Genomic DNA, 25,171 nt, shown 5'->3' on the forward strand with positions numbered 1-25,171 from the left:
CATATTTGGTATTAAAAATCCTGAGAGTTACAGGTTCATATGGCTCTCGAACCCAAAGCAACCTGAGCGGTTTATGAGGCATGAAAATGTGCTGTGGCCTTGATACTCCTCTGCAGTTCTTGGTTTGCTGGTGGGCTGGACTATCAGTACTGCTAAAGATTCACCTAGGAGAGCCATTTGCCCGGCAGAAAGCCTTGGATATCTTCAGAGAGAATTCTCCCTGAAGGTTTCTCCTTAGCTGAGGGAGGAGCAGATATGAAAACAGTTGTTTGAACTGAAATTGGTGAACTTCTAAACTTCCACATCTCTTGACTAACAAAACTCCGTTAGACAACTTTAAAGGTGGTTTGTTGACAGCCAGGTTGCTTCGCTCTTAAAGCTTTGTCTCATCGTGTTTTAAATATATAATACTCGTATTGAGTTAAGAAAATCGCGGTCTGGAAAACACAATCATGACAGCAATAGCAGTATTAATACCGTAGCCACAGGAGAGAGAGCACTTTCCTGGCAGTCGGCTTTGGAAAAGGATTTCTCTAAAAGCAGCATCTATAATTCTGTTGGGTCTCAATGATTTTATACCAAAATTTACTAGTAAAGAGATACTTGCATCCTAATTGCTAGTCCTGCAAATTTAGCTTCATAGGTCACACAGATTTATTCCCTCTTTGCTCATTTTTTCCATGCCACACACCATTACTGATATAGTTAATTTACATTTCCTACAGGGAAAATTATTGAAACTTAATAAAGTCAATAATGCCCAAAATGAAAGATTTCAGCTTCCTGGGTTGATTGAGCGTAAATAAAAACAACCAAAACAACCCCCCAAACATCTCTTTTCTCCGATTAAGCAGATCTGATCCTGAATGCGAAATGGGGCTGATCTGCTGCGACAGTTTCCAGAGCAGGGCTGTGTTTTAAACTCTTCTCACGTGCCTTAATGTATCCACAGTGGAAAACACAGCGCTGCACACGGAGTTGCACTGGTTTTCATGCCGGTATTTGCAGTACGAGATACTGAATAACTCTCATCTGATTTTGTTGATTTATTTTTATTTTTTTTTCCTAGACTGCTATTGAGAAGTTAACCCATGACTACCTAAATCTGTTTCATTTTCCACCATTAATTAAGGCAAGTCTCCTTGTTTATATAAGAAGTGCTTCTGGTGTTGGTAGGAGTATTTTACTGTTCTCGTGTCTCAACTTTCCTGCCGTTTGTTGGGGGGGGGAGCACAAAGCTCTGCATTGTGACAAACGCGAGGGTTGACAGCAGCGATGGGTCACATCAGAACAGGTAATAGGATAATAAAAGGAGACGCTAAGATTTTATCTTGGAACTGGTAGTATTAAATTAAAAGGCTACTGGTTGTGATTCCTTCGCTCTCGTTAATCAGAAATTACTCTTAAGAGCCATTCCTGTAACTGGCGCCACGGACTGCTCACCACTGAAGGATGGCAGACCCCCGGCCCAGATGAGCTGATCGTTCCTCCGTTTGTTAATGTTACAGGAGAGAAGGATGATTTATAATGTCTGGTCACCCTCGTGTTAACCTCTTGGGTTTCTGATAGCAGTAACAAGAACCATGCAAAAGGGAGAGAGTGTTTGGAAACCTTGGGGTTGCCAGAGCAGATATTTGCCTGATTTAATTCGGTGAGCTAATCAAGCAATTCTAGACCCCAAAGCCTGAAGTAGCTTTTTTACTCATCATTTATTGCACAGCTATAGAGTGAAATCCACTTAAAGTGAATTTGCATGCAGCGAAACCGCTTTCCCTGAAGGGGAAAAGGGAAGTCAGGGCTTCGCCGCCATGTCGGGCCGTGCCAGCTGCAATTCCAATGGCAGTGCCTGCCACGATGCTCGCAGCAGCACAGCACTGTGTCGGAGCAGCTCGGCCAGCAGCAGAAATCGCTCAGCATCTCCCAGGTGCCATCCACTGCCCACCATAAACCCACCCAGAAGCCCTGGCCCCTCTTGGAGCGGCGTGATCGGAGTGATGGCTCCTTCCCGCTGCCCTGAAGGCAAATCCTGCTGCCACCAAAGGTCTTGCTGCTGTCTCCCAGGGGGTTGTGGTAGATGTGAAGTCTCACCTTGCCTTTTTTTTGGCAGGATTCTGCAGGTGGAGCTGAAGAAAACATAGAGAAAGTAGTGAATCTCGAACTTGTTTTTGGTTATCACTTGAAGCCGGGAAATGGTCCAAAGGTAAGCTGGGAGCGCTGGATCGGTTGATTTGGTTGCCTTTAGAGACACTGCCCAGAGGGTCCAGTATCTTCTGGACACAAAAATATAATTTGCAGTGAGAATCCTCTCTTGGAAAGGGCTGACCAAATGTCAGTGTGACGCTTGGGGCTGCATCGATGACGGGGAACTGCACCCCAGAGCAGGTGAGGAAGAAAAGAGTGGCACAGAAAGCTTTGACTGAAAGGTTTTTTTCCTCGTGATCAATTTTTTAACCATAATTTTTGTAATTCAGGCTTTTACTTTGTTCCTTTTATCCCCATGGGTGTGAAATAACAATCCAGGTATGCAGAAAAACCCATTCAAAGGGCGGTCTTTGATTCCAAGGGAGAGTTGAGCAGTGATGTATGCCTCATGTCAGCGGACAGCTGTTATGTTTGTCTCGACAGAGAGGTGGTGTCACTTCATGCAACCGAGAGGAGTTTGGAAAATACGCAGCATGCATGGCTGCCGGCTGCGGGGGACGGGACTCATCACGATGGCGACTGTGTTCCCTCAGGGTCCTGGGGAAGGCAGGAGGGGAAGGTGCGGCACATTGTGACGGCAAAACTACTGTGCAGGGGCTGGTGGAAGGCAATTAGCAGCGTGCCACATCCTAATCAAACCGCAGCTCCAAGCCGAGCTGGTTCAAGGATCTCTCGTCACGCCCTGAGTAACGGGAGCGTTGACGAGTCCAGATGTTCCAGCAAAGCATTTCCACCAGGTTGTCTTTTCTCGAGAGTGAGGTTTGTCCCATGCTTTTTGTTTTCTTTATCCAGCCTGCCATGGACTCGGAGTTCAAGGGTTTTAGAATTAGTCATCTATGTGGAAATGGTGCGCAAAGCATTTCTGAGTTAGAGTCAGGGGTTGCGACAGCAGGATTTGTTTCCTTTTGTGCTTGACAAATCTGCATTATGTGTCCACCCTAAACTTGTGGGTGGCTGACTTTCATCTCGTGTTATCTGGCTGCTTTGCTTTCAGGGCATATTGTTTGCAGAAGTCTCTTGATTTCTGTACTTGGTGGTGCTTGCAGAGAAAGCATTTAGGTTTGTACTTGGTAGGAACTTGGACTCATACTGAAATCATTTCATCAATTTGAAAAAGCTTTTTAGCTTTTTGTCTGGATATTTCCTTTTTTTTTGTTTGTTTCTTTTATCCTAAGCACTTTTTTTTCCCTACGAAAATCTTCTTTATGACTATGTGAATTACTTAGACTGTCTCAGTGTTCTTATTCAAGAACATGTAGCTTATGATGCTGTACAGCTGCTTTTTTGTGCGTGCATCTTTCCTCTCCATGTGCAATGCTCCAAGGAACTAAAAGTCCGTGAAATAACTCATATCTCCCTTCCATTTCCAATACGGGTTGTGAGCCCTAGCACAAGGAGGTGGGCAGTCTTCCCCGGGAAAGAGCGAGAGGTGGAGCGAATAGACCTCTGAGTGTTGGAAGGAAACTCAGGTCGCGCTAACGCCTACTAAGTTTGAGGACAAGTGGATGTTTCAGCCATGATGGCAAAATTTGCAAATGAGAGAGTGTCCCAAAGTCTATGGGACAGAAGCTGAATTGTTACAAGAGGACGGGGCTAGTTTGATGGGCCTGCATTGTGCTGCCATAACCTTTGCGGGTTTCTGACGTGCCAACTGAGAACCCCTTGGGTTTTTTGGTCCTTCCTTCCCCATGACCTCCTATTTGGTCCTCTCTCCTCTGTGTGCTGTTGGGATGCTTCCTAAGGAAGCCGTTCCCCCCGCAGCCACGAGGACGTGCCAGGGATGCCTGCGCTGGTGTCCACCACGCCACAGCGCCTGCGTCCCTCATGCCATTCCAGGGGATGTGCCATTTGTCACCTGAGTTTGTCTGGGCTGGAAGCTTCTGTCCAGGGTCTGTTTAATAACTCATAGCTGCCTTTAAAGCTGTTGCGGCTAAGCCCTTTTTTAAAAGTGGACTGGAAGGAGAAGATTGACTGAGCTTTCGGGCAGGATGAGCAACATAAACTGCATTAAACATTAACACTAACAAAGACTGGTGTGGCACATACAGTACAGAAAATTTGGCTAGCTTGCTTCTTTGAAAATCCCTGGATACAATCTTCTAGCTCCCCTAGAGGCTGCTTTAAGCCAACTACTGCTGCCATCCAGGTTTGTTCCAAAATGAACTGGAGATACCGGGTAAACCGGGATCGAAGGGTTTAAATTTCTTTTACTGTCCCATCTTTGTAAAAGAGTGGTGCCTGTTTTTATAAAACTGGGTCAGCAGAAACACTTGAGATCATACCTTCCACCATCTTCATAGCTAAAAAGCTGGCCTACATCAGTATAAAAATAAATTCCTCAAAGGAACTTTCCCCTCATCAGTCCCTGTGACCGGCTGCCTAGCTAAGAAGCATTTCTCCTGTTTTAGCCATGAGGAAGAAGAGGCAGTAAGCTCAAATCTGGGTTACGAGTTGAGAAGGTGTGTTCCCCGGGTGATGTGTAGGCTGATAGACCTGTGTATGTCAAGGGAGGTTATGGGGCTCAGCTGGGAGCTGGTGTGGCGCCAGAGGAAGGGCTCGGAGCCGGGGAGCCGTTCATGCTGGGGGTTTTACCCCAGGCTGGCTCTGCTGTGGTCTCCTGGGCTGAGCTCCCGTTAGTGCTGGTAGTTCATCTTCTGGTGTAACCGCACCTGGAAGCAAGCTGGTCCACGCGCTCGGAGGTGGCTCTGCCAAAGCATGGGACAGGACACACACGTGGGACAAACACACGCTCCTGATGCGAACTACAGCTCTGGTGTGGGCGCAGCCTCGGTGGGCAGCGTGACATACTATGCTGTGAGGACAGGCTGAGAGAGTTCGGGTTGTTCAGCCTGGAGAAGAGAAGGCTCCGGGGAGACCTTATAGTGGCCTTCTAGTACCTAAAGGGGGCCTACAGGAAAGCTGGGGAGGGACTCTTTATCAGGGAGTATGATGATAGGACACGGGGTAACGGTTTCAAACTGAAAGAGCATGGATTTAGATTGGATATCAGGAAGAAATTCTTTACCGTGAGGGTGGTGAGGCACTGGAACAGGTTGCCCAGGGAAGCTGTGGCTGCCCCATCCCTGGAGGTGTTCCAAGGCCAGGCTGGATGGGGCTTTGAGCAGCCTGGTCTAGTGGGAGGTGTCCCTGCCCATGGCAGGGGGTTGGAACTAGGTGATCTTTAAGTTCCCTTCCAACCCAAACCATTCTGTGATTCTATACCACAATGCCACAGGGCATAAAAGTGCTGGATGAGCTGGTCCATGACTCAGAAACCCTTTGAGGGGTGCGGGTTAACTGAAATGGGTTGGCTGGTCAGACCACAGCACCCTCTGAGGTGTGGAGATGCTTCCTCGGGGCACAGATGTCCTCTCCCTGGTGCTGCACAGAATCCAACGACACAACCAGTGCTCCTTCTCCATGAGCAGGCAGAAACTTAAGGGCCTTAGGATTGGCAGTGCCTTTTAGCAAGGATCCTGAAAAATATACTTTGGGATGGCATTTGAATGTTTAGCCGTGTCTGTGCGCTGACTGAAATGTTGACTTCCCAGCACGCGACTTTACCGGCCTCGGGTTTGTTATCTAATTTAAACTGCATCTTCTAGTGGGATTATGTTGGTTTCCACCATCTGATAGATGCAGTCATTTCATTAGGGTTTCCTTCCCTTTTTAGCTGCATCTTTGGAGGTGATGAAAGCTCAGTTGACCTTCGTGCTCTCCGAATGCACCAGGAGTGAGCGCTGCAAAGCTAACCTGGTTTTTAGAGGTTTCTTTTCCAACTCTTGTAGCTCGAGTTATGTGGTTACTTCCATTCACTTCCTTTTAATGACCTTTCTGTACACAATTCCCACTGAGCTGAAAGGTGATAGATTTAGACATTTTATATGATTTTTTTTTTCACCACAAATTAAAAAAAAAAGGGGGGACGCCAATTAACTCCAAGATACCAAAGAGGGTAAAAAAACAAACCCTGGCAATTGTGGCTTGAGCTGATCCGCAGAACTGCAGAGGGAATTTTCAATGGCTTTCTCATCCTAGGTGGCTCATTAAAATTTCCCAATCAAGGAAAGATGTCTGAGCTGTGTCGGCTCCGCACTGATGAATCACCCAACCCCTTAAGAAGGATGGTTCACAGTCTTTTTGTCTCCTGTTGATGCATTCTTTCGTTTTGGTCCTCAAAAGGGCAGATTTCACCATGCCTTTGAATGTTTTCATTTTTTACCGAGCGTGGCACATTCTGACCTATATCCAAACACAAAGCCTTGAAGTTGGCTCGCTATTTTGCCTTCTTTTCCCCCCGTTACCTCTCCTTCCATTTGACGAAGTAAGGAGCAGACCCTCTTCAAAACCATCTGCTAACTGTCTGAAGTATTTTCTAGCCTCGGATATCCAAAGTGGGATATATTTTAATGCCGTTATTTGAATGTGTAGTGCAAAAGTGAATGTAATATTAAGGCTACTTTGGAGAGACATTGTGACCAGCTCTTCATGTGGAGAAACACGGTCTGGCAACATGCAGGCAGTACCAGATAAAACGGTACTAAAATATTTGTTGTAACTGGAATGCAGGTTCGCAAGTGCTTGAGACCGTTTCTGCTGCTTCTTCCTCTTCACCCTCCCACTTCATCAGCATTGACAAAACTGTTCTTTACTTTCTTAAAAATAATTCCTATTTATTCTGACGGACGTGATATAACATCACCACTTTAATGTGCCGCCTAAGGTACTCCTCACGTCAGAAATGTGGCAAAAAAATAAAGCAAGGGCTGAGGTCTAAAATTGAAAATTCCGATTTTGTAGTTTCTCTGTTGTACATATTCCCCGTGCTCTGGAGGTATTTTAACCCACTTCAGTAAGTAAAGCTGGTAGAGAAATTGGTTTTATTTGACTGTTACTTTGCAAGATACTTGCAAGTCGCTGGACTTTCTAATGCGGGGTTATTTAACCTTATCTCAAAACCTCATCTTCTAAAGCTTCTCTCTTTAATTCCATCTCAAAGCACAATGCTTTCACTACTAAAGGCTAATAGTTAACGCAAGAATCAGAGCAGCTGTGTTTGTGTGCCATTTTCATAGATTTGCACCTATTCTAATAAGTAGTCAGTAAAGGGGTAAATACCTTCTGAAGGAAAAAACCCAATACCTAAGGTGTAAAACAAAACCACGGCCACCTTTAAATATAACCAACACCGTTAAGAACTGGTTTGTGTAGTCAGCTGAGGAGGTGGATCAGTGGTAGGGTATTAGAAGTTTAGCGCAAGTGATCTGAGCTCCTTGTATTTTCTTTCAAAGAGGCTTTTCTGGGCCGCGTGTTATTTTGACACGAGATGGAGCTGGTAAAACTCCTTCACCTCCGCTGGGATTGCTCCAGCTGTAGCGTCCGTGTGTAACTGAGGTCAAACTTCAGCCAACACCTTTTAAAATCCTTGTGTCAGCAGTGCCGAGCCAGGGATTCCCATCAGAAATGATCGATTTTTCCATAATCCTGAAGAGGCATATAGGCTTTCCAGCTAGGTAATTTGCTCACTTGACTTTCTCGACTTTTTAATCTGAAGCTTTATTTTTATACCCTGGCTACTCTGAATTGCCTTGCTGCCTTCCACATGTTGTCTCTCGTGTGTACAGCCTCGGCCATGGATACATCTCCAGAAGCACAGACAGGTTCCCAGTTGTCTGTAGGCTTGGCACGTGTCCTCTCCAGGCAAAAGCCTGGAAGAGGAGCCTCTGTCCCCAGCCTGCACAGGACAATTCCAGAGGCACTACTGTGCCTTTCCTGAGCTTCTGCGCTCCCACCTCTCCATGGCCAACATCCCTCAGGGCTGACAGCCCTTGTGTGCGAGCTGTAGCCTCCGCACACCACCCTGCCATCGGTGGCGACATGGTGGCTGCCCGGCTGCAGTGCATTGTTCCCTCGAGTGGTGCGTGGGAGACACCACCAGAGGACAGGGCTGGCTGGGACAGCTGGGGAAGGCACCCGTGCTGCGCTCTGGGAAGGGACCCGTCTTTTCCACCCTTCCACCTTCGCAGTCCTGCTGTCGCAAGCAGGATGCTCATGTGGATGATGATGCCTGCGACCGCAGCAATCCCTGTTGGCAATATCCCTCGATGGCGTCTGATCACATGGCAAGGGCAGCTTTTGGTAGACACTAGGGCAAGGCTCGGCACCGCTGTCACGGCAGAGCTCTCCGTCTCGGCTGCTGCTCTTCTCGAGGCACCAGCAGCCCCCCAGCACGTAGCGGTGCCCGGTATTTACCATGACGTTCCCCTCCGCGGCGGCACAGAGCTTCACAGCGCTGGATGTTAAAGAAAGGCGCTGTCAGGGGACAGATATTTTTGGTGCCGCCGGGTGGTCTGTGTAGGTGTTAAAAGGGCCTTGTGGATCTCCAGGCGAAGCTCCAGCCAGCCGGTGCCTGTTGCCTCGCAGAGGAGTAAGGGCTCCGGCTTTCAGAGGAGGCACCCAGGCAGCTGATAACATAAATATATCTTTGGCTCGCTTTGTTTCTGTACGTTTTAAGACCATCTCTCTTGGAAGGCCTCCCCTCCGCCCCTGTTTTTTTCCGCCTGCACAGCTGAAACAAAACCGGCGGTGGAGCCACCTTCTCTCGCTGGAGCCTGGCTGGCAACAGCCTGCCCTGACCTGAGACACCAGCCATTGTTAAGGGTATAACACATTTACATATTTTGCAATAAAACATCAGTTATTTGCATTACTGTGTCAAGTTTTATTTGATTCTTTCACCTAAAAATGACTCATTTTCCTTTCTTGTATTTTAAAAACCAACTACTCTAAGCTTGTTTGAGAATAATCAAAAATTGCCCATTTAGCTAGAAGTCATTTTCTTTTCAAAAGGCAAATGTTATTTAATCTTTCAGCTGTTCATTGTGCCATCATAAATACTTTCTTTTCAGCACAGTTGTGGGGACTGAAATGAGCCCACTAATTGCCTCCCATTTCGACTGACATGTGGTGGTTTAGTGGAAAGAGAACACAGCGGGGAGAAGGAAATAGGAGGCTGAGAAAATGAGAGCTAATTATTTTCACTGCCTCATGTCAGGCTCTGTGTCAGCCTTGTTTTTACAAACTGGAAGGTTTAGCACTAAATAAAACAAACTGGCGTCATGTTTTTATATACTGGCAGTGTCATGGAAGCAGCTGCACATCTCAAAGACAATATAATGCCTGCATTCGCATGGACACCATCTGACAGCCACTGTGAGCCACTGCTAATGAGGATATCACAGTGGTGCCAAGTGAAAGGTGCTGAATTATGTATGATTCTTCATCAGTGCAGCAATAGTCCTGTACATCATTATGAGACATTGTTTTGCTGAAGAGATTAAAACATTCTTAGTTCCAGACCCTGCAACCTATACACGCTACAAGAGGTTATTAATGGAATTTTTAGGGAGAGTTTCTTGTGGCTTTCTTTTTGGTTAAAAATATCTCATGGGACAAAGCCGTGGTGGGTCATGACACTATATATATAAAGAAGAGAAGCAAATTAACCATAATTGTGTTATCTTCCTTTAAATCCAGAATAATAAAATATAGTGTAGCAGGGTGATACATAATGATAAATAACCCAAGTGCTGTCACTAGATGTTCAACTCTAATGCCTTTAAAACAGCAGGTTTCAGCAGCTGAGGTAGATAATAGCTAAGAATGTAAAGGAGCTTCTGGGGACCTAAATCATCAACATGCTACTACTTTTAGAACCAGCATGACCAACATTTTTTTTCATATTTTTTTCATCTTGCGTTACATCTTACTTTTCTTCTAATATCCAGTTGCCTGCTACAATGCCAGTTCCAATTTTTCTTCAATCTTAAAAAAAAAAAAAAGAAGTTTATTGCAACCACTGATTTTAAAACGAATCCTGGCTTTGGGCCTCCTTGAAAAATGAGGTGTCTCCCCAGCAAGAGTTTGAAGCTGTTGTTGCTTGACATGTTTGTTGTTTAAAGCCTGTGTCTCATCTTTTTCATTTCCCTTTTGGTTTTTGTTGCAGACGTTAGTGTGTACGGGGTTAAAGGAATATTGTAACCACAGAGAGCAGGAGACTTAATTTTTAGAGTGTTCTTATTTTCTGTTTTGAAGCCGAGGAGAAGTGGTTCAAAATACACGTGTGATTTGCTTTTCCTTTCTACAATCATTTGCGGAGGCTGCCGATTTATTGACTTTGTCAAAGTGCTATTCGGAAATGTCTTTCACACAAAGTTTTACTGGTTGTGCCTCTGAAACTAGATTTGCTTTTTTAAAAAAACCCAAAAGCTGGGATTATTTATTTAAATCAAAATCAAGCAGATAAATATTGGGAGGTATTTTAATGCTTGAATTACAAGATGTCCAGGGAAATCTCTTTGAAGGACTTGTGTAAGTATATTTATCAACCAGACATTTGGAACAAGCCATTCCCAAGTTGTTTTCTCCCATACGTCTGGCACTAAATGTAGTCTCGGTCCAAGGAATCTTACGGCTCCAATTCATCAAAGAATTGATGTACATGTTCTCGCCAAATTTCTGCTTAAGTGGCTGAGCATTTCTCTCCATTTGTTGCTAAATAAGAACCTTAAACTCAATGGGAAAATGGGGAAATGAGTCCCTTTTTGCAGCACACAAATCTCACGTTATTCACTGTGTGCCTGAATAAAATGGTTACCAAGTTTGTAAGACAAGTAGCCATCTACTTATCTTAGATACTTCCCAAGTGCCTTGATTCAAAAGTCACCTGGACACTGTCTTTTTTCCTTCCTTTTCCTTCCTTTCTTCCTTCTCTGTTTCTTTCTCTTTTCTATCTTTTCTCATTTTCTCCCAGCCTCTCCTTCCCTTTCTCTCCTCTATTTATTTCCCCGTCTTTCTCTCTCTCTCTCTTTCCCCTTTCCACTGATGATTTTACAATAGCACAAAATGAAAACCTTTCCAAATAAAACAAGACATGTATTTTTGAGTGACCAGAGAGGGTACGTTGAGCGTGGTAATTTGCCCTTTTGGTGTCTGCGCGGTGTGGCTGGAGAGGACTCCAAGGAGGACCGGCGGTTTGGGGGCTGGATGTGGAGGACAGGAGAGCGTATTTCTTTCTGGGAAGTGGCAGTTCGGAGCCGGGGAAGGCGGTGTTTGTGCAGGGCTCATGCATCCAGGGCTGCGTGGGGCAGCCTGATGCATTTCCGCGCGGAGAGGGCTCCGGTGTGCGCGGCGGATCCGGCGAGGGGCCGGGCGCTGGCAGGTGCCCACCGCCTGCCGGCCCCTGGGCGCACACAGCTTGTCAGCTGCCTCTTTAGAGACGGTTGTTTGATTTATGTTGTTCATTGAAACGCGTTCACGTTTGTCAGATGTGGTCTGTGGGGAGATGTGAGTGAACAGCACAAGATCCTGAGTAGTGAAGGCACAAGGTGCAGCTCTGGCTCTTGGGTGCTTGGCACTGGTCTCGCGGCAGGAGATGCGCTGAATTAACTGGAGGATAGTATTTTATGTCAACGTTTTGTTCTTTCCTTGCCTCAAGTGGTTTTATAAAACTTAGAAATGTCATAAAGCATCTTGTCTCTAGCCTCAGGTTCGATCTGCAACAGGGAATCCAGGTAGCGTGACTTTAGGAAGTCCTGCAAAAAAGTCTGGCCACATGGATGGTGTGGGATGGAGAGGAGCGCAGGTTGAGAGGCGAGGAGGAGTCAAAAGACAACTGGCTTCGCAGTTGTTGTTCAGGTACATAGCACATATGGTCCTCAGCCAACGTCAGGGCTGATGCATCGCACTGTACCTACCTGGGAAGAGACAGGCGGAACCCCTGGTTAGCTGACAACTCGAAACAGGACATGCAAAGACAGACAGTCCATGATGAGGAAACGGAGGCACAGGGCAACTCCAGCACCTTCTCAGGTTGCTCAGGAAGCCAGTGGCAGAACTGGAAACTGAACTACTCGGTGGCTGCCAGCCTCGCTGCAGTGCCCTGACCGCTGGACTGTGGTTCCCATCGCTCAAACTCGCACCGGGGCGATGCGGAAACCAACTCGCACGTCCACTCTGCTCGTAAAACGCAGAAGCTTTCAATGGGGACAGATGGACACGCAGGGCCAAGTGCTTTCCTAAGCATAATTTGTTGTTGCGGTTCGGAAATGATTATACTCCAGTTTTCTTTTATCTTGGAATTGCCAATTCAATGCCTGATTGAAAGCTTTGAGACTTCTGAGGGCTGAGCTCCTACGTTACATTTATGAGAGATGCACGTGCAAACACTAGCAGATAATCGCATGTGCGAACGGATACTTTTTAGGCTGCGGTACATTTGTGTGTGCAAATAACTGCTTATGCAAGCCCTTGGCCCTCAGCGGCCATCTGTGTCCCCATTGAAAGTTTTTGCATATTGTGAGCAGAATTGAGGGGAAGACTGTCTCCCGCCAACGCCGAGACCACACCTGCTCGGCCAGTGGTGCACGGTGGACACAGACCCTCCTGAACCCCTGGCACATCTGGAGGAGCTCCTGGCTGTGAAGGGGTGATCCCCTCCTGCCTGCACGGAGATGGAGACACTCTGCTTCACTGCAGCCCTGTTGTCCCTCAGGGGATGGATTTTTGGAGGAGCTCAGTCCACCAGACAGTATTTAATCCCCAAAGCACCTGCCGGGCACACCAGCAAATGTTGGCTGGTTTGCACCACGGACGGGCAGTCCCTGGTCCCCAGCGGGAGCCTCCCTGGCCACAGGCACAGACCCCAGTCCCAGCACTCAGCCCACATGGGATGTCCTGCAGGATGCTGCCGGAGCTGCCAGTCTCTTGCAGGAGTTGGATGTTGGCCCTATGTCCAGCTCATGGGATTATTTAAGGATACTTTTTATTGCTTAGGTCTGTTAGACTCACTATGATCGTTTTCTAAGCTGATCTTGCTTATAATTAGTAGCGCAACTGGAGGTGAGCGGAGTTGAGGATGCTCCGTGCCTCACTGGGCACGCGGTATCTGAAATAATTGAGCTGTAATAACCAGCTCAACCTCTTGCCCGTTATTTGAGCGACTGTCTTAATGGTGTTTCACAGACCCTCTGTGAAACATGTGAGACTGGCAAGATGTCCCCGGGGCTGGCCGTGACCCCGGGTGATGGTTCCCGCCGCTGTCCTGTGCCTCCACCGCCATGCGGGTGTGCAGAGCTCCCGCGCTGACCCTGCAAAGGGCTGTCCACCCCAGTGGGTGAAGCCACCATCCTCCTGGGGTCCATCAGGGGGACCCACCCTTCTGAAGACATCCTGACCCGTCAACGTGGCGACTGTCTCTCAGGGTGAGCTAAGAGGAGAGCAAACAAGAGAACCCGAGGGTTTTCCATTATCAACACCTTTACTGGAAAACGTGCATATCCTAAAATACATCCGTGTTCCTTATCTTTGTCATTGGGTTATTTTTTCCCCTGATATATTAGGTTTTGGTTGTTTTAGCTTTCGTTTTTGTTTCATTTTGGGCTTTTTTTATTTGTATTCTATCGATCCAGCGTTCTTTTTTTATTATTCATAGGATTGTAAATGGAAAATGTACATGGAGATGGACGGGGATGAAATTGCAATAACCTACATAAAAGATGTGACATTCAACACTAACCTACCTGATGTAGAGATTTTAAAGATGACAAAGGTATTTACAGCCTTAAAGCTTTCACGAATTCACAGATCTCAAACAAAGACATTAAAATACCACAGCAGTCGACTTTTGTGCTTGCAGAAGCTCAATCTCTTGACAGCTTTTAAATAAAATGCACATTTTAAACAGATTTGTATCATAATAGGAGTTAGGTATTTTGGTTCTCTTTTAAGCTGACAATAATGTTAACAATAGAAAAATAAGAGAAGGAACTAATTTATATTTTCTTGTTTTAATTCCATGTTATATCCTCTGAATTTATTACCCCTTTTAAAGAAAAGAATGTTCAAAAAATTACTTTCCTTTTCAAGAGAAGAAAGTGATTTAAATGTTCCAGTTTGAAACTTCATGTGATTTGTCTGGGGTTTTATTTTTCTCTCTCTTTTTCTTTTTTTTTTTTTTTTTTTGACATGGTTTTAGAACTTTTACAGGGTTCTAAAACTCCCTCTTTCATGCAACGATGGGTTGCAAAGACCGAAACCCGTCAGCAGACAGTACAGCACTGAACATCTGCAATTCACCGTCACTGGGCTTTTTACCTTATTTCAGAACCTGCCTGTAAATATTTACCAGCCAGTATTTAGACTCCTTTTACCATAAGCAACAGAAGCTTTGTTAATGCAGAGGGCATTCTGTTTGCTCTTATTTTAATTGTTTTTATTAATATGCTGCACTTGATAATTGCTAACAAAATAAATTTCCAAATGAAAAAATATACGGCTTGATTACCTATGAGAATGCTGCTCTAATGTGCACTGGTAAAAATCCCCAAGCTCCTGAATGCTTTTAACCATGAATTTTTGGGGCAAAATTGTGGGGGAAACTTTGGTTATTTTTTTTCTAAAGCAAAAACTGAAAATCAGATTCTCAACAGTCGGAATTTTAAGGAAAATATGAAAATATGACTATTTGCCAAAAAGGATTCTCGTATTTAATTCACGCTAATACTGTTTTTATAGTTAGTGATTTCTGGAACAACACTTGTGATTTTTTAAAATTGGTATTATTTTGTTGCAAAATAGTTTTCTGTTTAATTTTCATCTTGGACAGTTTAATTTTTTCCTTTAAAAAAAAGGGGCTTAAAGTTAAATAAACTAATAACCAGATACAATAACATTAACTTTTCATGTAAGTCAGCATTTTTATGTCTGTCAGGGAATATCTCTGAGAATCTCCAGATATTTATTCTTGCCGGCCTCTGTCAGTCTAGCAGAAAAAAACTGTGCGTGCACAAAAATGAAAAAGGTTTATGGCCCCATGAAAACATTCTGTGTTGTCTTACCTACTGTCTGTTATTTATAGAAATCTCTTCTCAATTTCCTTCTTTAACCAAGGAAGTAAATAATTCCAAAATATATTGCTTTGTCTCCTAAGATTTTTAAGAAAAGTATTGATGTTAACAATGTGGAAGCAGATGAAAAAAGGCAAACGTTGAAAATATCTTTGGGGTGTTTCAGAAACAAGTCAGGAGATGAAGAGCACCTTATAAAACTCCCACCATGTTTTTTTCAGCCACCGTTTGTAATGGAGAAATGGATTGTGGGGATAGAAGAACACCAGTCTGTAGAATGTATTGTTACGTATGAGGTAAGCTCTAAGAAACAAATAAAAAAAATTGTTTATCCAAGATAAAGCCTACACGGGAGGTGTGGAAATAGCATCCTCTGGCTTTGTTATATCCTATAATCACGTCTCAGCAGCGTGTAATTAATTGTCAAATCTAAAGTTCAGAGCAAAAGCTGAATGAGGTTTAGGCTGTTGCCTGGGACAGCTCTTTTTCTCAAGGAGGAAAACTCCTTTTGCTTGAAGTGTAATGGTCAGTGTTGTTTGCCTTACTTGAAGAGACTGGGTTTTTTACCTTTTCAATGAAGTGCTAATTAGGAGAGCTGAGAAGCAACAGGAGAAGAAAAAAAAAAAAAAGAGAAGTCAAGAGTAAAATAGGGTAAAATAAAACCTGGGAGACAATGCAACGCGATAGAAACGAGCCTTTGTAAAAAGAGTTTGCAGTTACTTACAAAAGCGTTTTAATAAAAAGCAATGCTGTGCATCACAAGGAGGCGAATAATTGAGATTCTGGCTCTGTCCTGAGCAAGGGCTCGAGCAGTGATGGAGAGACAGGGAAACCCTGCATCTTGCTTGCCTGTCTCAGAAATGAAGAACAGTAGTTTCTTTCAGCCTGAAGTTTCTCACAGGAGTCAGAGGCCCTTAAGAGCAAACTGAAGAGCGTGATCCTCCAGGAAAGTTTTGTGGAGGGTCCCCCTGCAAAAAATACCTGCTTAATGCTACATCTTTTAGCAGAAAACACCCCATTTGATGCTCACATTAATATAACTAGTAAAATACATTTTTGTGTTTGTAGAGGAAGGCCTTCAGATCTTTCCTCCACTTGGTACATAAATTGAGGCAGTTATTCACTACCACATTTTTAGCATAATCACAAAATGCCAGCCAAAATTATCTAGAGTCTAAAAATACTTGAGAACTGGCTAAGTGGTTTTGCAAAGCAGACTCTATATTGCAAACGCTGCTGCCGCCCAGGCACTAGTGGAAGTTCCCTCATAGGAGAGCTTAGTGGGTTGTGTGGTGTTATGTCCTCGTCTGCGTTGTGTCCTCATGTGTGTTGTGTCCTGCCTGAGCAGAGCGACGTTAGAGCTCCCAAAAGCACCAGGCACATACAAGCTATCTGCTGGAGCAAGGTGAAAGCGCAGGACGAGGTCGAGACAGTCCAGCTCATGATACAGACCTCGCTCCCCAACTCGGAGGGGAATTCACGGAGGAGATCCGACTCAAGTAAGTCAGTACAGTAATTTACAGAACTTTATTGCTGACGTGGGTAAGCCATATTCAGGGGGAATAGCAAAAAGTCAATGCCACTATTCTGTTCCAACAACAGAGCGAGCAGCACCATCTTGCAGCGTCAGCTGGCATTGTGGTCCCTGTGATGTCTTTGTAGATGCACGCAGGAGCTCCCTGGCATGTCTGACAGCTGAAAGGCTAAACTTTGGGTCGCAACATCTTCTTTATCACAATGTGATTTAGGGGGATGTCATGGTTTAATCCCAGCCGGTAACTAGGACCATGCAGCCGCGCGCTCACTTCTCCCCCAAGAGGGCAGGGAGAAGAGGGAGAAAAGGAGGGGAAAGGAAAAAAACCCAAAACTCATGGGTTGAGATAAAGACAGTTTAATAGAACAATAACGGAAAAGGGTAATAATAATAATAATGGTAAAAGAATATACAAAATAAAGTAATACAGCATAAGTCCCTCTCACCACCTGGTGATTGGTTGCCCATCCCATCCCATCCCGAGCAGTGATTGCAGATCCCTGCCCCCCCAGCCTACCCCCATGTATATACTGAGCATGACATCTATGGTATGGAATATTCCTTTGGCCAGCTTGTTCTCTCTGTGCTCCCTCTCAGCTTCTACGGGAAGCTGAAAAAGTCCTTGACTAATGTAAAACATCACCTGGCAACACTTAAAACAATATGCATTATCAGCATCATTCTCATGCCAAACCCAAACCACAACAGCTAGAAAGAAAATTAACTCTATCCCAGCTGAAATCGGGACAGGGGGGATGACCTGTGTGCTCCTATAGGAAGCATGCTGGAAGCACTCCATGGCAATTAGCTACAAATCTTTGGTCTAAGGTAGTCACTTGCAGTTGCACATCAACAGCTGACACAGAGCTCAGATCCTTCTGCTCCAAACCCCTGAATGCTTCACATCTTCCTCGTAAGCAGCCTTAAATACAGACACTTTTTCAACCCTGTCGTGGTTTCAGCTGGGATGGAGTTCATTTTCTTGCTAGCAGCTGGTGTGGGGATATGTTTTGGATTCAGGATGAGAGCGGTGTTGATAGTGCACTGATGTTTTTTTTGGTTTTGCTAAGCAGTCAAGGCCTTTTCTGCTCCCCACACCACACCACCAGCGAGTGGGCTGGGGGTGCACAAAAAGTTGGGAGAGGACACAGCCAGGACAGCTGACCCCAACTGACCAAAGGAATATTCCGTGCCATATGGCGTCATGCTCAGCATATAAAGCTGGGGAAGAAGAAGGAAAAGGGGGGAGTTTGAAGTTACGGTGTTTGTCTTCCCAAGTAACCATTACGTGTGATGGAGCCCTGCTTTCCTGTAGATGGCTGAACATCTCCCTGTCAATGGGAAGTAGTGAATGAATTCCTTTTTTTGCTTTGCTTGCATGAGCAGCCTTTGCTTTGCTTATGAAACCATCTTTATCTCAACCCACGAGTTTTGTCACTTTTACTGTTCTGATTCTCTTCCCCATCCCACCATGGGGGGAGTGAGCAAGCAGCTGTGTGGTGCTTAGTTGCCAGCTGGGGTTAAACCACAACAAACCCCTTCCTTGGATCAGCCTTGGGTCAACCTTTCAATCCCCTCCAGTGTAGAAGGCCATTGGGAGTGGTGTTTCTCCCTATGGTCCAGTCTTCACTATGAGGGTGGTGAGACACTGGAACAGGTTGCCCAGGGAAGCTGTGGCTGCCCCATCCCTGGAGGTGTTCAAGGCCAGGCTGGATGGGGCTTTGAGCAGCCTGGTCTGGTGGGAGGTGTCCCTGCCCAGGGCAGGGGGTTGGAACTAGACGATCTTTAAGGTCCCTTCCAACCTAAAGCATTCTGTGATTCTATGATTCTTCCCCTCTCTGATGGCATATGTGTACATATCCGTGGTAGACTTTCCACGATGGCAGGCCTACTTTTCTCCAAAGTCTGTGGAAGCTGGATCGTGAGATCAGCCGGCAAATCTGCCCTTCCTGTCCAAATCTCTTCACCAAGACAAGAGAGTGCTCGGCTTTGTGGAGTCAAGTGTATTGGCATAGCAAAAGGATTTGGACTGAATTACAGTGCCCACAGAAAGCGTGCAGAGCCTGGGGTGAAGATGTGTTTCTCATCCAGGATGTCAGGAAGGCATGGGTTGGGAAAGGAGACAATGTCAGGAAGGCATCTGCTGGGAAAGGAGACAATCTCACACATCTCTACCCTGTATCTGTTGGGAATAATGGAGTTTTCCACAGTTGTTTTGAGGATTTGGGGAGCCAGTGCTTTCAGCAGCTTTTATCCTGGCTTTCTCTCCCTGCAACCCAAACTGAGCAGGAGTGCTTCGGCCAGCTCGTACCTCCTCCTCTTGGCCACCCAGCGCGCAGGCAGCTTTGCCCAGATGTGCTCAGACACAGGGCACCTCCTGGAAGAGATGTGTGGGTGCAGATTGCTCTTGCTCTGGCCAGCGCTCTCGCAGGGGACACACATACCAAGGCAGTAGCCACAGAAGCAGCATGTGGGATGGCAGAGAGTCCCCTGTGGGCGATACGCTGTTTTGACAAGGACATGCTGCCAGCCTGGCAGACCCCATAGGCGGTCCTGATGGCCTGCTCTGCCGGGAGGAAGAGTGGAAATCTTCCCACTGCACTCTTCTTCCACAGCTCAGCCTGCCCCTTCGGGACAGCCTGTTCATCACTGGAATAGTGTTTGTTATGGCTTCTGAGGCTTGACTTGTTCAGTGAGATACATTCAATAATACAGTGGGCTCTACACTGCACTCTTCATTTCCTAGCTAAACGTTGCCACTGACATAGTCAAACTCAACTCAGTTGACTCTGGCACAGTTCTGCCTTTAAGCTCTGCTGTTCTTTTTGTAAAGGTTGTTAGAGCTGGTTTTCTGATTGAGTTCACGGTAGGGCTGCAGGGTTGGGACAGCTGAGGGGCAGCACAAGAGCTGGAACAAGATACCAGTCAGTGGAGTGTGAACTTCTCCGAATATGTAGCACTACTGCCAAATGTAGAAGGGCGGCCTCGTGAATTGAGAGGTGCTGGGTTTGGACTACAGATACATCTAAAATGGGTGCTCTTACACCTAAGCATTTGTGATCCATTTGCAACACAACTGCGTTTTGTAACCTATAACATGTTCTAAAAATACATCTTAACTGCAGATTAGCTCTGCTGATGGAGGTTACCCTGGTTTCGGGCTGATGAGACATAAAGCCATGCCAAAGTGTGGTGTTGTATCTCCACAGGTTGGCTCTGCTGCAGTAAGCCGAGCTGCTTTCATTTTTTTGTGGTGAGCAGTGGGAGAGCTTGTCTGTCCCTCTGGCACATGGCGGAGTTACATGAAGGCACTAATGTATTGTCAGCACCCAAGTGAATAGGCACAGTTCAGAGGAGGTGGGTTACCAGCCAGCGTGAAAGCTGCACCTCAGCTCTAGCAAACCTTCTGGCCTGTCTTCTTTACCAGACCACCTACCCCGGGTTTAAAACACCACCAAATCCAAGCACAAAGGTAAGGGTAATACCTGTCTAAGAGGCTACAATAACCAGCAGTGAAAGAGTGGTCAGGCACTGGAACAGCCTGCCCAGGGAGGTGGTTGAGTCACCATCCCTAGAGGTGTTTAAGAAACATCTAGATGTGGCACTTCAGGGCATGCTCTAGTGGCTGAGATTGTAGGTTGTTTGGTTGGACTTGATGATCTCAAAGGTCCTTTCCAACCATGGAGATTCTATGATTCTATGATTCTACCTCTGTGGGCTGCCACATAGAGCATTTAATTCAGTGTAGGAAGTTGGTGGCTCAGAGACCATATGAGGGAGAAGCCCCCCAGCCCCCGAGAGGTGAGAGGCAGCCCCACAGGGCACACTGGGGCTGGTCCCTGGGCTGGTGACTGCGGCTGGCCATAAGGAGCAGGGACTGAACAGCCTGAAGGCATTGAAGGAAGCCCCTTGTTCAAGACAGCATTGGCACTGGTCCCACAGGGAATGTGGTGGCCACCTGAGAGCTGATAACAAACAAAGACCCAAACTCAAATCCTGCGCCTGCTTGCTTTCAGGTTTATGACGTCTATGTTTTACATCCACAGCCTCGGTAGGAGGGCATGGGGGAATGGCAGAGGAGATGGTGTCTAGCAAGTACATTTCAGCATGCATGTTTCTTTTAAAACCGTGACTTTCACGGAGGTTAAGAAGCAGAGAAGGCAATTCTCATCTGTCTTTCTGTGAAAGGAGGTTCATCTCTCAGTGCAGCTGGAGCTATGTGCTGTGGCGGTGTCACACTCACACTTTGATAGGAAAGACAGTTTCCTTTTGACATATTTGACATTAAGTTGAAGTGATTTAAATCTCTCGGGATTCAAGCAAAGTCTGGGGAAAGGAAGAATGGAAGAGACCATCCATTACATCTTAACAGGAGCAATCCTAATGAGTACAGAGCTGCTACCCAGCTCCCACAAAACTCCCCATGGCGCCGATGCAGTGTTGCAGCAAGAGGCAGAGGGCTCACGGCATAGGGACTCTTTCCCTGGAAAACCAGCAAAAGGTGAAAGAGGAGCTGGGGTCCTCTGCTGAAGATAAGAACCTTTCAGTCACACTTATGCTGCTTCAAGCTGGCAGGGTTATGCTTTCCTGTTGGAATTATATTAGCAATCTTTAAGGACAAATCATTCAAATCTCTCTAGAGAAAAATTATTTAAGCTGCTCCCCATGGGTTTTTGGCCAGTGCTGTGGCCTGGGGTAAGAAGAATTCCTGGTCTCTGCTCTACCCATAAAGTAGCAAACCAGGCAGCCCTCACAGTTCAAATGAAAAATTTACGACTGTTGTATTTGCTATAGGCTTTTGTGCAAACCACAAGACTGACTTTCAAAAGTGCTTCAGTCTGATCCCTGGGAGCTACAACTTTTGTGTATGACCCCAGGGCTGTGACAGTAGGTGTGAGGGAACTGTAATGCCCTGAGTCGCCCACAGTTAAGCGCAGTCTGAGCTATCCAGGCTGAAGCTCATCGGCTTTTCCACAAACAGAGGTGATTTTCTGCATGAAGCCAGACAGAGCGGTGTAGCTGGGGCTTAGACTCAGTATCTGGAGCATGTAAAGTGGATTGACATCTGCATTCGTACTAATAACAGCTACTGAAGTGGCTCTGGTTGTTGTGGTGTGTAGCAGTTTGAGGAGAAGATGGAGGGAGAGGAGGTGAGACGGGCTGCCGCAGCAGGGATTTGCACTGGGGTCTGCACTGCCTCCGTCTCTGTGCTTGGCTGCGACCGGCGTGACCTGGGAGAGAGAGACGCAGGAGGAGGGCGATGCTGCAGCAGTGCCAGCACCTTGAGGTGCCCACTCCATGTCCTTTTGGAGGTTCCTGGCTCTTTTGCAGTGAAAGCCATGGAAAAAATCTGCTGAGGATGGCAAGAACATTACAGGAAATGTTTAAAACCAGGTTGGGTTAAAAACACTGGGCGGCGCTTGGGAGTGGGAACCCACCTGAACAGCCAAATGGATAGTTCAGTAAGTGTCTTCTAGTCTAACCTTCATAATCTGCGCTGGCATCAGAAATATTAGCATCACTTGCTATTTTTAGAGTCAAATATTATGTTCAACCATAACAGTGAACATACTGAAACCTAGGACTATTTGCTGCAAGGCTGGGAGGGAAAGGGTGGCTTGAGATATGTTGAGGTTCTTCCAAGGCAAACCCTGGTGCCTAACCTCACACCTTCGGTAAACCGGAGAGCAGGTTTTTCCACCAATTCACAGAACGTTGACTCCTTTTCCATTTCCCCGCCAGGCATCGACAGCCAGTGGATGCAGACGCTGCGGATGCACCAAATTGCCAAAGCCATTTCTCTGCAGCACGGCCACCCCCACAGCCCGACCACCGTCACCCACTACCTGCCCTACCTTCACAGCCAGGATTCCTACGCCGCTGCCGTGAGGAGGACGCGGGGTCCCGTCAGTTACCACTTCATGTCCATCAACCACTCCAGAAACTCCTCTCCCCTCTCGCACAGCTTGATGAGGAACCTCTCGAACCTGCACATAAACTCGAAGGGCAGCAGCACCTCCAGCACGGCCTCCGACACCCCTTCGGAGAGGGACAGGTCTGCCGGCAAAGGCAGGAACACCTCGCACAGCGGTAACTCCCGCAGCTCCTCGGACGGGCGCCGCAGCGGGACCAGCTCCCCGGTGCCCCCCCAGCACTCGGGGAGAGCCTGCAGGACTTCCCCGCCGGCAGCCCCCCCGGCCTCCCAGCACCGCAGGTACCCCCGAAGCGCCCCCCAGCCCAAGGCGATCCCGGGCATGCCCCCGCAGGGCGAGAGCGAGACCCGGAGGGGTGAAGGGGAGGGCAGGGTCAGCGAGGGGGGGTGGATAAAGGTGCAGCACACGAAGAAGCCCCACAGGCAGACCGCCGGCAAGCCGGGGAGGGAGAGGCCCAGGGGGAGCTGGCGGGGCCGGAGGATGTTCTGAGGGAGGAATTATTTGCCCCTTTATTTAACTGAACATTCAACCTTGAGAAGATACGCCTGCTCCTATTTAATTCGCCGCACCGAAGCCGGGACACCACCTCCCTTGCTGGCCAGCGTGGCCTGGGGCTGGCCAGTGGAAGGGAAGAGCTGGCCGCCTCTCCTCCTGCCACGGTCAGCGTCAAGGGATTCCATTTGATTTTCTCCCCTCTGTTTGGCTGCTCGTGTTCTCAGCTGACTGGATATCCACTGATTTGCTTAATGTTTCAATAATAAAATCAGTAAGGCACGGCCAGGGTGCCGTAACAAAAGGTTCTCTGTTTCATCCTTAGGGAAAGAGTTGTGCTGCTACATCCCCCCTCGCCTTGCTTATGGCTGCAGACACTGAGCCTGGCTCTGTGCGGGATCTCCTCACCCCTCGTTCAGGGCTATAGGAAGAGGTAGTATTTTTATCAGAACAGTGTAGGCTGAGAAAAAAGAAACATGGGGAGATTTTGCTTCAGGTCCACTCCAGTAGTTTCACTTCTCCACTTCCAGCTTCCATCCCCTCTCAGGAATTTCTCACCTCACTTTTACAATGGTCTCATGTCCATTCCTTACCAGTGGATGGCTGCTAAGGGAATCTGCAGCAGAGGTTATTTTTTCCTCTCTCCTAACAGTTGTGGACAGCAACATTGGAAGAAACAGATGGGCCCAGTCTGTTAATACATGGCTCTGTGGTTGGTGTCCCTGACACAATTTTGACTTTTTCGATAATGGGATGGCCTACACGGCACTAGGCTTGCAGGTCTCAGATGGAATTCGCCTTTCTGAAAGGGAGAAGAGGGTCTTTGCTCATAAGCTAGTGGGGCTCATTGACAGGGCTTTAAACTAAGCTTGAAGTGGGAGGTGGACAATATCAGGCTTGGCCATGACAAGCTGTGGGATGACACACCGAGGTTAGAGGGACAGGGTGCTAGTGAGAGCCCTCAGCCTGTTGCTCTGAGATGTGCTGGGTACACTGAAGCACACTTGAAGTCTTATGGAGTTGAGCCAGAGGCTCCTGAGGTAATAGGAACCAAGAGAGAAACACCAGTGAAATACCTCAAGGGAATTAAGGGGTGTGCCTCTAAGAAGGTGACACGACCAACAGCCCAGATGAAGTGCCTCTACACCAATGCACGCACCATGGGCAACAAACAGGAGTTGGAAGCCACCATGCTGCTAGAAAGCTACAACGTAGTTGCCATTACTGAAACTTGGTGGGATGAATCCCATGGCTGGAGTGCAGCTATCAATGGCTACAGGCTGTTCAGAAGGAACAGGCGAGAAAGGAGGGGTGACGGCATTGCCCTCTACATCAAGAAATGGATAGAGCACGAAGAGCTGTCTCTGAAGAATAGCCACGAGCAGGTTGAAAGCTTATGGGTAAGAATGAAGAGACTGAGGCGACAAAGGGAACCTTGTGGTTGGTGTCTACTACAGGCTGCCCGATCAAGGGGACCCTATTGACAAAGATTGCTTCTTACCCCAGCTACAGGAGGCATCGCACTTGCAGGCTCTCATCTCACTGGGGGACTTCAAACAGGCTGACATCTGCTGGAAAGGTAGCATGGCGAGCTGCAGGCAATCCGGGAGACTCCTGGAGTGCATTGAGGTTAACTGCTTAAGGCAGGTAATAGACAGCCATACCAGAGGGGATGCGAGACTGGACCTGTTGGTCACCAACACAAGTGAGCTAATCAGTGACATCAAGATTGGAGGTAGCCTGGGCTGCAGTGATCATGCACTGGTGGAGTTCTCACTCCTGAGGAATATGGGTCAGGCAGGGAGTAAAGTCAGGACCCTGAATTTTTAGGACAGGAAACTTACAGCTCTTCAAGGAGTTAGTCAACAGGACCCCCTGGGAAACTGCCCTCAGGGACAAGCGAGCAGAACAGAGCTGGCAGATCTTTAAGGATGCTTCCCACAGAGTGCAAGAACTCTTGATCCCCAGGTGTAAAAAATCAGGAAAGGAAGGCAAGAGACCAGCATGGCTGAGTTGAGACCTGCTGGTCAAACTAAAGGGCAAGAAGGAAATGCACAGGCAGTGGAAGCAGAGCCAGGTATCCTGGGAAGAGTGTAGGGATGCTG

The 25,171-nt window shown here is 47.0% G+C and overlaps 1 protein-coding gene across 4 annotated transcripts in view; it reads left to right on the forward strand.

Moving 5' to 3' along the window:
• MAP3K20 (mitogen-activated protein kinase kinase kinase 20) overlaps positions 1-23,406 on the forward strand; it is a 96,072-nt gene extending 72,666 nt beyond the window's left edge. For 3 of the 4 annotated variants that reach the window (XM_063342653.1, XM_063342657.1, XM_063342654.1), the window contains exons 15-20: positions 1,070-1,132; positions 2,108-2,200; positions 13,694-13,810; positions 15,329-15,403; positions 16,456-16,606; positions 22,384-23,406. In XM_063342653.1, the coding sequence (XP_063198723.1) occupies positions 1,070-1,132; positions 2,108-2,200; positions 13,694-13,810; positions 15,329-15,403; positions 16,456-16,606; positions 22,384-23,063 (1,179 nt within the window). In that variant the 3' untranslated portion in view covers positions 23,064-23,406. The remainder of the gene's footprint in view (positions 1-1,069; positions 1,133-2,107; positions 2,201-13,693; positions 13,811-15,328; positions 15,404-16,455; positions 16,607-22,383) is intronic. The other variant, XM_063342655.1, reaches the window with a different exon arrangement.
• The last annotated feature ends 1,765 nt before the right edge of the window (positions 23,407-25,171 follow it).

The sequence above is a fragment of the Chroicocephalus ridibundus genome, chromosome 7, assembly GCF_963924245.1.
Source record: "Chroicocephalus ridibundus chromosome 7, bChrRid1.1, whole genome shotgun sequence".
Lineage (NCBI taxonomy): Eukaryota > Metazoa > Chordata > Aves > Charadriiformes > Laridae > Chroicocephalus > Chroicocephalus ridibundus.